The sequence below is a fragment of the Rhinolophus sinicus genome, linkage group LG03, assembly GCF_036562045.2.
Source record: "Rhinolophus sinicus isolate RSC01 linkage group LG03, ASM3656204v1, whole genome shotgun sequence".
Lineage (NCBI taxonomy): Eukaryota > Metazoa > Chordata > Mammalia > Chiroptera > Rhinolophidae > Rhinolophus > Rhinolophus sinicus.
In genome coordinates, this window is record NC_133753.1 from 43673212 (window position 1) to 43687476 (window position 14265).

Below are 14265 nucleotides of genomic sequence, written 5' to 3' on the forward strand. Positions count from 1 at the left end.
AACTATTTTCTCACTTAATCTCTTGCTGCTTCTCTTGAGAAGCAGTTATTTCAACTATATAACAATAGCTATGATGTGCCAGATACAGTGCTAAGACCTCAGAGGTTAAGGAACTTACCCAATGTCACTAAGCTGAGTTGAATTAAGAGGTAGAAGCAGTACTTACACCTGGGTCTGACCCTAAAACTAGAGCTCTTCCATCAGGCTACCAACCACTTACTGCCTTTCTCATGACTAAGTTTTTTAAGCTTTTTGAGCCTTAGTTTTCGCATCTAAAATTGGGGGTACAATGATATCTTCCTTACAAGGTTATCATGAAGCTTAAGTAAAATAATATACACAAAAGATCTAATGCAGTAGTACACAGAAGGCACTCAATGAATGGTAACAACAACAATTATTATTATTATTGCACTCAATCAGAAGGAAATTAATCTTCCAACAGCAAAAGGATGGATTTGATTTCCATGGTGCTGATCACCTAACCTTTCCTTTGGAGAAAAGCACAGATGTGGAGAGGTCTCCTAACTGCTAAACCTTTCTGGCAGACTGTTCTATCTGAGGATAAATGTCTTACTTTACTACTAGAAAGGAGAACAAAGGATGACTTTCAATTAAGCCACATTACAAAAAAATATGCATTTGGCATTCAATCAGTATCACACACTAACTGGGGCCTCCAACCTCTATCAACAGAAATGATCCATCATATATGTGCTTGAAGCTGTTCTCCTGCTCCATCTGATGAGCAACTAAACCTCATAGTTTGCCAAAGAGACAAAGCTATAACCAGAGCTATCTGTGGGGCATGCTGAATCAAACATTCATCAGACCACATACAGAGTACATCTTGCTGAGTGGTTGGACAGGGGGTCACCATAAAGGTGAGGGGCTCACTTTAGGGTACCATAAAGATGTGTGAGTCAAATACACAGTGATCACATGATCTGCTTTAATCCCAATACCCAGCAAGGCAGAGGATCTTAGGGGAGGTTACAGAAGGAATAACTACTGTCCCATTTGTATTCATTCCCTGTATGGCACATGACCTCTTTTCTTCTCTCTCCTCTAAGGGTTCCACTGATACTCATTTTTAGAATGGGAAGGGGAGGTGGCCTGCGTGGTAGTTCCCCTGGGTTCCTCATCCTCTTAGAGATTTCCTAAAAGGGGTGACCTCTGTCTATGACACATCTTATCACAGTTGTATGGGAGAAAGAAAAACTAAGTCCAAGACAACCCTCCCTGATTAAGTACCCAAATACAGACAACTACAGAAAGATCGCATTCTTTTAGTAAATTAAGCTTTTTATTTTGAGATAATTATAGACTCACATAGAGCTATAATAATACAGACATCCTCTACTCCCTCTATCCATTTTCTCTCAACGGTAACATCTTGTAAAGCTATAGTACAATTATCACAAACAGCAATACAGTCAAGACAGACATTGGGTCTATCACCATAGCTTTTTATAGCCACACCCACTTTCCTCCTGCCCCTGCAAATCACTAATCTGCTCTCCATTTCTGTAATTTTATCATTTCAAGAATGTTATAAAAATGGATCATATACTACGCAACCTTCTGTGATTGGCTTTTTTCACTCAGCATAATTCTCTGGAGATTCATCCAGGTTATGTACATCAATAGTTCATTCCTTTTTATTGCTGTGTAGTAGTGTAATGGTATGAATGTACCACAGCTTGTTTAACTCATTAAAGGACATCTGGGTTGTTTCCAGTTTCTGGCTATTATGAATTAAGCTGCCATAGACACTTGAGTACAGTTTGTGTGTGAACCTAAGTCTATTTCTCCAGGATAAATGCGCAGGAGTGCAAATGCTAGGTAGTGTGGTAGTTGCATGTTTGGATTTTAAAGAAATGCCAAACTGTTTTCCGGTGGCATTTTACATTTTGATCAGCAATGTATTAGTGATCTAATTTTTCTGCATCCTCACCAGTATTTGGTGTTGTCACTATTTCTTTTATTTTTAATTTTAGCAATTGTGCTAGGTGTGTAGTAATAACGCATTGTGGTTTTAATTTGCATTTCCTTAATGGCTAATGATGCTGAACATCCTTTCATGTGCTTATCTGCCATTTGTATGTACTGTTCAATGGAATGTGTCTTCGTGTCTTTTGCTCATTTTCTAATTGGATTGTTTTTGTTTTTTGTTTTTTTACTGTTCAGTTTTGAGAGTTCTTTACATATTCTAGGCACATATTCTTTAAAAGAACACTTTTAAGCAATGCTATACAGGGTTTCTTGCTTTTGAAAATCATTACCACAAATACAGAACTCCCTGGTGATTACCCCAGGCAAAGAGAATGAATGACCAACATGGGGAAGGAGGCTTAATTCCTAGAGATGTTCATTTGTGTTGATAGTTAGAGCTGGAGAAAAACCAACAACCCAGAGTCATTAAACTAGTTTGTTTACCTCAGCTAATGGGCTACGGCTATTTCCCCCCCCAAAACAATGTTCATAAGTGATGATCACAGAACTGGCATGTGATTAATACTTACATTTAAAGGACAGTATTTAAAGGATGTAAAAACAGGAGCCAGGGTGTAATTGTGCTCCCGTACTAGCACTTGCTTAACATAAACGCCCTGTCCAGACACCTTTGACATAAGCAGCCACAAAGCTCAGGGAAGGAGCTCCTGCACCTCAGCTCTCTCGCGCTGCAACATAAAACCAACTGGGGAGGATTCCTTTTAAAATGACTTTGCTCAAACACTAACCAGTTCTTTTAAAAACTGTGTCTGGTACCGCAGATATCAATAATACGGCTTAGGTTATTTCAAAACTCACTATAACCTACGGGTAAGCACAAACTGTATAAATCACTGCAGAAGAGGTTGCCATGAAAGTACTGTGCACATTACGTTTCTTCCTAAGTTACTTAAACTAAACAGGTTACTTTTCTATTGAGAGCGATGCTTTCCAGCAATGTACTCCCTAAAGAATCACTTTATCCAGTAAATGATCATTCCTTAATTTATTTTTGCCAAAAATCCCAACTTTTACATACACTAAGGTATTCTTGTAACACTACCACCTTGACATCAAAATTTCCTTCCTAAGTAATTCAAAGGTTTTATTTCTACCATCGCATGTCTCTTCTCTCATTTAATAAATACAATAAAATAATTCTGGAATGTAATACAAATATTCTTGTAATATTTTTCAAATCTTAAAATTTCCACTGACCTCATTTAAAAGGTATTAGCAAATACATATATGTAACATTTATCTGCCTATACTTTTGGACTATCAGCCTCCAGTATTTTTCCAAATTCCTTCCTTAAAGAGGATGCCCTGGCCTGGGACCTTCTTGGACCTTTCTTGGCAGCTTCCTGTGGATCTACAATCATTTCAAAATAAAAAGATTAAAAAAAAAATTCCTTTGCTTTCCACCTAAGTTGTGGGTCTACATGTCCTTTTCATTATCCTTTGTTAATGATAATACTTTATTTTCAGTATACTTTATAGTTTAAAACCCTTTCCCCTTAAAAACGTCTTTTGATTTGACTACGTGAGCTTTTCTGGTTTACAAAGCAATCACTTTCTTAGCTAAGTCACATTTCTTTAATTCTCAATTATTTGTGTGCATTTCAGTCTCTTATCTTTCACTCTAAAATATTTCATATTTTCTAGAATTTCCCTCTTTGAAGGGACACAAAATAGTTTATACATGTTAAGCACATAGAACAGTGCCTGGTACAGAGTAAGTGCTTAATAAGTATTACTATTACTATTTTCATCCTAAAATCTACTCTCAAGGATTCTTAATCTTTTCTTTCTTCTCCCATATGCCTCTCTGATTTGCTTTGTTCCCTTACCATGCCAACGTGTCGTACTTCCTCCAGTCATGAATCACATGATCCAGAATCCTGGTGCTTGAAGGAATCTGAGTGACCATCTAGCCATCCCTTCAGTGTATACGAGAAAACCGGAGCCCAGAGAGCAGGAATGACCTGCTTCTCCAGGGTCATAAAATGAGGCACTCAGTCAGTGGGACTGAACTGGAAATTTAAATACAGTTTTATTTCATCTTAGAAACTGAGCTTTTATATTGCCCAATTCAGGCCAAGTCAGTGTTGTGCCTCTGTAGTTCTTTAATAATATCTGAGGGGAAAAAATGGCTTAACTAAGGAAAGAAAATTCTGTGCAATTTCCAGATGATCCCAATTGCTGGCCAGAGACAACAGCAACTTTTAAGTTTCTCTGTCTCTCTCTCTCTTTCCCCCACCCGCTCTCTCTCTCTCTTTTTTTCCTGACATTGCAAATGTCCTTTATATCATGAAGGATTTTTTTCCCCCAAGCTACTGAGTTGCTAGACCAAACCTAGATAGGATTCTCCAGGAGCCATGAGACGGTAATAACAAAAGTATCACCAAAACCCTTTGAAAGAATTGTTTGCTTTTTGGCAAAGAAGAAATTTCTTTCTCAAGTAGAGCTTTTTCCGCACTAAGAAGTAAGAGAATGCCTTCTTTCTCTTCCTTTTTTAAAAGCCTGATTTACTCAGGTATAATTGAGACTAAAATTCACCCTTTCAAAGTTTACAGATCTATGTGGTCTAACAAACACGTACAGTCATGTAACCACCACTGAAATCAAGATATAGAACATTTCCAATAAACACCAAATTCCATCAGAGCTCTGTAGACAACCTTTCCTCTACCCTTTGGCAACTACTGAAGTATTTTCCATCCTTCCAGTTTTGCCTTTTCCAGAATGTCATATAAGTGGAATGACACAATAGGTAGTTCTTTAGTCTGACTTCTTTCTCTTAGCATAAAGTATTTGATATTCATCCACGTTGTGTGTATCAGTAGTTTGCTCCCTATTACTGCTGAGTAGTATTACGTTGTACAAATGTACCTCAATGGGTTGTTTCCAGTTTGGGTTATTATGAATAAAGCCACTAGGTGTGGGATTGCTGGATCATGTTGCAGGAAACGTACCAAACTGTTTTCCAAAGTGGCTGTACCAGTTTACAGTCCCACCAGCAATGGATGAAAGTTTCAGCTGCTCTGTATACTTGTCAGCACTTGATATTATCAGTTTTTAATTTCATTAAAGGACCTTTAATGGAGGTGTCTCAAATGTTAAGAGAAAAAAGGTAGGAGGAAACCTTTTTTAGCACACTGAACTACTGCTGAAAGTTTAAGCAAGCATGACTTCTCTCTTCCTCCTAAAACCCACAAGCAATCCAACGGGAAAGTCCTTTGGCTCTATATTTAGAATATATCTAGAACCCGACCACTTCTTCCCATCTGCATGACTGTCTCCCTGATCTGAGACTCCATAACCCGCCTGTATTACTGACCGCGACAGTTCCTAACAGCTGATTCTACTCTTGCCCCTACCCTCGGCTGCAGGCTCGCAGGGCTCCTTGCTGTTCCATGAACACTCCCGGCACATCCCATCGGGTGTCATCTGCTCTCGAACTGGTCCCCCATATATCTACCTGACTAGCAGCTCTGCTCCTTCAAGCCTTTGCTCCAACCTCACCTTCTCTCTGAGGCCTACCTGATGAACACTGCAACCTGTGCTTTGCCTCCCCTAAGCCTGATCCAGTTTTTCTTTTCTTCATATTACTAACGACCTTCTAACACACTTTGTATTTACTTTTTTATTATGTTTATTATTTATGGGCTGTTTTCTAACCTTGCCCCACCACTGCTAGGAGACAAGTTTCATGAGTGTAGGAATCTTTTGTTTTATATATTGATGTATTCCAAGTACTCAGACCAGTGCCTGGAACATAGTAGGTATACAGTAAATAGTTGCCAAATGAACTAACACTAGCTTTGGCATTTAATGTAGTACCAATTGGAAGATCTATGTGAGGCCAGATTTATCAAAAGTAAAGCCAGGAGTAGAAAAAATTTCAAACATTCATGTTGAAACCACAAGACTTAGTTTCTCTAAACATAAATCTATCTGGGCAACATTTGCCTTCCAGAATAACATGAAAATTAAAAAAAAAAAAATTATATACATACACACACACACATATATATATATGAAAAAGCTCTCCTATTAGAGAAAATAAATAAAACTAACCAAGTTCAAAACTATAAAAAATGTCCTGGGACACCACCTACCTTGGTTGTTTCTTTCTATAAACTCTGTGTGTGTAAGATTGCTCCAGCCTGATTGCCAATTTTATTTTCTTAATCTAAGTCCTAGTCTCATTACCCTTCCGTTTCTATTTTTTATCCTCAGGGAAAGAGAGAGCAGTTACTGCCAGGGCATTCTCACATCTTCCAAAGAGATGGCATAGGTGTTAATCTCGTGTTTATGTTTGATGTGGGTAATGACGGCTGTGACTGGAGCTGGAGGTTTATTAATATGCCGGGCTCTCACCTCATTAGTGGCGATGTATGTTTTGAAGTGAAGCTGCAATGTTTGCTGTAATGTCAGAGCTGGCCTAACAGACTTCCTCACTGTTCATTTTCTTTGTTTTCACCCAGTCAGTACATGCTACGCTTAGAGGGCTCACACACATGCTTTTTAATAAAGGCAATTTTCCCACAGTAGTAAATTTTGGTGGAAGTTACAGACATTTTCAATACTATGTCCTCATGTGATCTAACATGCTTATCTTAAAGAAAAAGTTTTCATAATTTTGACCCCGTAACACAAAGTATTAGGTTGGTGCAAAAATAATTGCAATTTAAAAGGTTAAGAATAATTGCAAAAACCGCAATTACTTTTGCACCAAGCTAATATAATAAACTCCCTGGCTGGATTTGGGAGTGGGGTGTGCTTATTAACTGGATAAAGTGATTAGTTCACTTATATAATAAAAACATTCCTAATTATTAGTATTTGACCATGTACAAAGTACTTTCACATATTTCATCTCAACCAACTCTTAAAAAGAACAAAATAAACAACAGTAAAACCTAACTGAATATATTATTTGATCCATTATGAATGACGACTGTTGTACTTCAATTTCTAAAAAAATTTCCAGTTGGCACAATATACTATCAAATGAACTAACCTGTACCAGATTAACAAGCCTCATGGAATGGGTGGTCTGTCACTGCTTGGTGCTCAGATTTCGCTGTACTCTACAGTACTCACTGGATATAGGAAAGACTTGATTTTTAGCGGCTTGTTTGGAAGTCATTAACTATGTTTTATAAATTCCACTATACACCATTTATATATATTTAACAGCTTAAAATACAGGAACACTGTATTCAAAGGAAGCCATTTAAATGAGAAAAAACAGGTTGTTCTCATTTCTCATTAGGTAACTGAATAAATCTCCATTTCTTAATATCTTTTAAAATTTATATTCAGAAATACAAGACAGGGGTTTTGGGGGCGGCGTTTGGTAGGGAAGAAAATGACGATCAGAGGAGAACACAGGTACTCAGACCAAGGCAAAGGGGAAAGAGGCTTAGATCTCTCACTAGCTCCTCGTTCACCATCTTCCTTTCACTCCCCATTTTCCCCCTCACGGAGCCTGTATCAGGCTCCCCTCTGCAGGACACCTGTCTTTGATTTGACAATATGGCACATATTCAGCTATAATTCCTGTCATCATTTAGAGAAAGCAAATATGAGTATATGTACTTTTAGGAAGGTACAGAAATGAACTTATACAGCGAAAGTGTATAAACAGTATACTACTTATTTAATTGCCTTAGCTGAACTTAAAAGCTCTGATCTTTAATTGCCTGATTGAACTGATCTAAAAAGCTACAATTTTTTAATCAAGGAGAAAATTAAATAGCTTTTTGATAAATAAAAAGGCATCTTTAATCTTATGTTCATGGAATCCAAGTTATTAAATATGGACAAAACCTCTACAATACTAAGTTAACAACTACTTAATCTAGAGTACATGTCTCTCTCATTACAATGCTTTACAAGTCTTCAGGGACACCTGGCTTCTTGCACTCTTCAATAAAAACACAGGCATTTACATCCAGGAGGTAAAAGTTCCACAAATAACTAAGAAACTTGAAAAGCTCAACATATATTATTTCTATAGTTGAATACCCATAATTACTGGGGAATAACTGCTCATCTGCACTGTAATTCATTAGTCTTTCCATCTAGACAAATACAACTGCACATTCACTCACTAGTATTTATTTAAAACTAATATCCCTTGAGAGGATTTGTTGGCCCACTACCACTGCCCCCACTCAGCCCCTTGCACATATCCTCTTCCCAGGACTAGTGGCATTTTATAGTGGGTTACTCTCTGTGGGAAGTGAGTTGGCCAGCACATACTGTTAAGAAAAGTACAGGCTCAGGATTCCTTTTGAAACCTCTATGCCCTCAATCAGTCAAACCATTAAGGCCCCATAAGACACTGATCAAATAACCCTGTCTTAGCCCACGCTGCATCCAGAGCTAGGAAGGACCTACCTGCCGAGAGGCTCTGGTCAACGCTTGCCCACAGTGACTATATGGTGGTTGTTCTGGGAATCTGACCAACACCGTAAAATTTATTTTTAGATCCAGACATAAATCCATTTGAAACGTGTCTATCAAGGTCCCGTTTCAAATGAAAATTTCAATCATTTCTCTAAAACAAGAAGTAAAATGAAGACCAACCAATTTAGATATAGGAAATACTAGATAGAGGTATATCTATTTATCAGCATGATTTCTGATTTTAAAAAAGAAAAATAAAGATAACTGCAGAATAACTAAATAGCATTTCCCTATCCACTATCGTTCTTAGTGCTACCAAGATTCTTCACAGAGGGTTACAGCCAGTGAGACTTCATTATAAGTCAGAGTGATGCTGTATGCCAGAGTATAGGATGGTCCTAAGCATCACTTTACTAATAACATTTGCATCTCCATGGCAAGGTCCTTTGAATGAAGGCTTTGCTATTGAGAACTGATGACTTCCTTGAGCTCCTTTGTCAAATAGAGAGCAGATGTCCATAAAAATCAATAAAATGACAGGAATTGACCACTGTGTTAATTCCTATTAAAATAGCTATAACCACTTTATGGGTTGGTGAGTGTGTGCCTGTGGGAGTACAGGGAATAGAAGCAATATAAGTCATATTGTGTTAAATACCATTTTTCTTAATCTTGGGTGGGTTTCTTAAACACCCACCAGATGTGTTTACATGCTAATTATTCATACTCAGGAAGAGTAATACTAACTCTCTCTACATCTACATTTTGCACAAACTACAGTCTAGAAGTACAGTGGACTGTGTTTAAAGAAAAATCTGGTTTATTATTCCATAAATACCTTCAAGAACTGAACTGATATTTTACTTGTCAAAATCTACATACCCTCTTGAAAGAGAAAGGAGGATTTAAGAAGAAATTGGAATCACTAGGATATGAAAACCACCACAACAAAAAACAACCCTTAGTGACAGATGTGATACTACAGTTGAAGACATCAGTTGATTCCTCTCTCATAGTTTATACCTTTTTTTAAAGAAAACTTTCCTTTAATCACATCTAATGTGTATGCTGTTGCATTCCCCAAATGTGCATAAAGCTAAGCTGAGCAGATGTGGAAAATTAAACAGTACTGTTAGTAACATTAGGCCTTGAAGTTGCTTTGTTATAGTCTGTTTCTCACTTAATAATTTGTTCCAAATGAATTCAGACATTTTGGTAACATTAAAAAATGCAAAGGAGGTTCCTTTTGCAACATTCAACAGTTACCTAATTATTATTCTCATGTGTTCTGTTAATAGACTAGTGAACTAATTTCTGATGCTTCCACCAATTCCTTATTTAGAGTTTCACTTTCAAGGTACGTATGTGAAGCAGTCTCTTAAGGAACAGTGTATGATGATATCTGAAATGTTAATAAAAGGAATAGATGCAATTGTACAGAAGTGAAAGTTCTGTATTAACTAGAATTAAGAAAAATAAGATCCTGTTTTTTTCAAATACTATGAAATATCTTTTTACATGTTTGGTAAATATTATTCACAAAAACACAATACCAACTTTATAATTTAAATCAGAGCAGTTGAGGGAGAAAATAAAAAACATTTATAAAGCACCCATATTTTGGACTACCAAATATATCAGCTGGATTAAAATATCACTTACTTTAAAAATCAAGGGACCTGGAGAGCTATCTACCCCTACCCCAAATTAAGTCTGAACTTGTAAGCTTAGTACATACCTCTATGTAAAATCTTTAAACTCCACAAATAGGTGAGGCCTTTAACAACCTAAATTTAAGAAAGAGAAAACAGTACAATGATGGTTTTTATAAAGAACTTTCCACATTTAAACATAATCATATCAACCATAATTCTTCCTTTAAAACTCTGTCAACCTGTAAGCATCTCCCATTTCTGTGCCAGGCTTTGTGGAGACACCAAATATATAACTTTCAGGTTCCTTCCTTTAATGAACTTACAATGTTCTGAACATAAGGTACGAGAATTGAAAGAAATAAATGTACGAGCATGTACATAAAATGACTTGGAAGTATATCTGCTGAAGTCTTAGCAGTGGTGTGGGCAGGGAGGAGAGGGACAGGAAAAAGGGACAGAGACCTTCATTTTTAAATTTTTCTACACTTTTGTATGTGAAATTTTTTAAAAAGTCATGACACTTATGACCGAGGATAGACATTTTAAAAAAATAATTAGCTAAAGAAGGCAATGGGTGGAAAAGAGATTGCTTTCCTGTAGTCAGGAAGGCTTTAGCAAGGTGCTGGGCCTTGAGTAACAGACAACTCCTGTGAAAAAGAGAAGTATTCAGGCCAATGTAGGAATATATAATGAAAGTGTTGGGACAGTATACTCTTCAAAAATATCAAGGTCATGAAAGGCAAAGGAACACTGAGACACTGTTCTAGATTAAGAAAGACTAAAAAGACATGACAACTAAATGCAATGCGAACCCTAGACTGGATGCTGAACCAGAAGTTTTTTCTTTTGGTCCATCAGGGTATTATTGGACACTTGGCAAAATCTGAAAAAGGACTGTTGAATTAGATAATACTAATGTATGAATGCTAATTTCCTATTTTGACCAGTATATAGTGATAATGTAAGAGAATAGCCTTGCTCTTCAGAAATATACACCTGAAGTAGTTAGGAGCAAAGCATCATGATATCTGTAACTTACTCTAAATGTTTCAGGAAAAAAATATGTAGCATTTTTGATCTGCGGTTGGGAATCCACGTATGTGAAGGGCCAACTCAAGTTACATACAGATTTTTTGAGTAGGTGGTTGATGCCCCTCACTGCTTGTGTTGTTCAAGGGTCAACTTTTAGCCCAATGTGGCTAACTGTTAACAACTGTAGACTCTCAGTGAAGCATCTGTGGGAATTCCTTGTATTATTCTCACAACTCTTCTGTAAGTTTAAAAGAATTTCGAAATAAAAAGTCCCCCCAAATGTTTTAAATGATATTGGGGTAAGAAAGAACAAAGTATATGAGCATGATGACCCTCTCAAGCTCGTCTGGCTGGTGCACACGTACGTGTGGAGTCATGGAGACAATACTGAAAGGGCAAGTCAAGGAAGTCAAGTGAGAAGATAAAAACATCTGAATTAGATTTGGATTTCAGAATTTAACAGCTTGGGATAAGAATAATTAGTCAAATAATTTACTGAAAAAAAGAAGTTTCTAAGACCCTAAGTACATGGATTACAAGTGCAACAATCTATGTCGGAAATTTAAACATTAAAACCTTTAAAAATCTTTATATAGAAATTGGAAAAGGAGATGCATATATTTTTATTTACACCCACTGACTCTGATGCACATGAGTCTGGACTTACCAATTTCAAGGTTGACTATTCATAATTAGGTTATCAGATACAATGAATGAACCACTATCACTCAAATTTACTGCAAGAATTTAAAAGTACCCATTGTTATAGAAAATTTTACATAGGTCAGGACCATAGAATAAGAAAAGCTACCATTATGAGAAGTAACTGAGTGAGTTACATATCTTGAAAATGATGAAAAGAGGATTGGGGGCTAACCATGTAAGGATTTTAGTTGATGAAGAAAAACTAAGAGTAATATTAAAAACAGAAATGCAAAGGGAGAAACTCAATTTCCAAATACTAAAGATCTAGAAGAAGATAAAATCTATATCAATTAATGTTGAGCAGAGGTTAACATGCTTTAATTGCTCTCACAGAGTGGAATGTACTCCTGAAAGATTTGCTAAGACAGTGTCATCAATTCCACAATATTTGTGAATTTTAAGAGAACAGAATGAATTTTTATACTAAATGATTTCTTCTGGGGTTTGAATATGTGGCATTACAACAAAAGATACATTTTCTGGACCGTAAGACAGTAAAAAAATAAGCATCAAAATAATAGTAACTAACACAAACAGAGGAAACAGGGCAAAAACATTTCCTTAAATGTTTATAAAAAATAACATCAATAATGTAAACAATTTTCTCTTTGAGAACTAGAACACGATCATCTTATTTAGCATGGAAGTAATTATCTTCTGAGTTCTGGAAGTAGGGTTAAACTTCTCCACTTATAAGCTTAATTGCATATTATAAAACCTTCCCACTACAGATAGCACACCACAAAAAATTGGTCCCACAGGAAACAAATAATCAGAAAACACACAAGTGGAAGGCAAGCCATCATATTCAGAATATCAGGCAGGAAAAAAAGTAAAACAAATACTGATTTCATGATACTTGCTAAAATTATATATTGTTAGAGATTCAAAACATCACTATTCTTCCAACTTTGTTAAAATAGACTACATTTTCGTTTATAAGCATGTAAGAATCCGTGTAGAAAGAGCTAGAAATCTGTTGATTGAAAATCTAGAGGGTATTATTGGTATTCAGTAGGCGAGGCTTCACAACAATGACGTGACAAAGCCTTGACACTAAAGGTACTTATACCTGCTGTCAATCACTCACTCCTTGACATGTCAAGTGCACATCCTTTCAGGGACAACTTCAATCAACATTAGCACTCAAAATACAGTACACAGTGTCACTGCTTCAGAAATGAGAGGAAAAATAAAATGTGTTAGATGGCAGGAAAGACAGAAAGGCATTCCTCTTTACAGGAGACCAGATTCAAATGGAAAGTGGATAAAAATCATTGAGCAAATTGGAAAACTAAAATCAGCCAGTTAATATGGACTTTTTCTAGGAAAAATATTCTCTTGCCATACATCCTACAAGAGAAAATCTGAACATATCATACAGGCTGACGGGGTTCATTGTGTAATGAACTCTGGATCTTTGGACCTGTGCTGCATGCCAGATTATTGGAACCTGGAAGGTGAAGTTAATTTGGGGAGGGAGAGATGCCTAGATGTGGTTCCAAGACATGAAAAGAATCTGAAGCGATCGTATGTGTGAGTCAAACAGCCCTGGGTTCAAATTACTACTGACTAGTTATATGAAAACTTGGGTAAGTTATTTAACTTTTCTAAACCTCACCTTGCACATGTATAAAATATGTACAATAATCTACACTTCCAATTTGCTGTAAAGATCAACAGTATCTGTACGTAATACATTTACAACAACCGGCACAAGGAAGTATTCACTATACATCTATTTCCCTCCTGTCTCCGGATTCTGTTGTTTCGACTTGGCCGTAGTGCTCCTGTACTTCCGTGGTCTCACTGAGAGAACTCAAGTGCATGATTCTCATGCTGTCTTCACAACACCAGAGGAGAGACAATCAAGGGTACTGGGAACGCGGTCAGGCTGTCAGAACATTTACTATACAAACCATGACTTACAACCCATCAACTTGCTAGTCTTATTTTCACTGGTAGAATCTTTCCACTGGTGTTTGTCAGCTGCAACAAAGGATTACCCAAGTTTGTAGCCTACTTAAATTACATTAAAAGCTACACTGTGGAGGCATTATACAAGCTTAGGCCCAGCAGAGTTTATAAAAAGTGGCAGATGAAGAGCAAAATTATGAAAAGCATTTCTTTTACTCTGGCCACAGGCAGTTTTCATTACTATGACCTGATGAGCCATAAAAGCTGGAGAAATTGGACATATTCTAGAGAAAAAAAAACAACACCCTAATTTTTAAAAATGTAAGGGCAAATGTAAACAATGCTTTGGGCTAGCACTTACTTTAAATGCCTTTCACTAATATAATTTTTGTCATATTTTCAACTGCCCAATAGGTAAGCCTTCACTTGAAGCTGGATTATTATTATTATTATTTATTTTATTTTATTTTTTTTTCTGACTCCCTTCACTCCACAGGCTTCCCCCTCCAGTAGAACTGAACAGACCAGTGGCCTTGTGGGG

The 14265-nt window shown here is 36.6% G+C and overlaps 1 protein-coding gene across 11 annotated transcripts in view; it reads right to left on the bottom strand.

Annotated features, from left to right (window-relative positions):
* Positions 1-14265, bottom strand: part of MAP2K5 (mitogen-activated protein kinase kinase 5) — a 228634-nt gene that overhangs the window by 122028 nt on the left and 92341 nt on the right. For all 11 annotated transcript variants that reach the window (XR_012494695.1, XR_002136832.2, XR_012494694.1 and 8 more), the window contains exon 13: positions 10154-10202. Coding sequence is in view for 8 of the 11 variants with exons in the window: in XM_019725621.2 (XP_019581180.1) it covers positions 10154-10202 (49 nt within the window). In the remaining 3 variants the exon portion in view is untranslated. The remainder of the gene's footprint in view (positions 1-10153; positions 10203-14265) is intronic.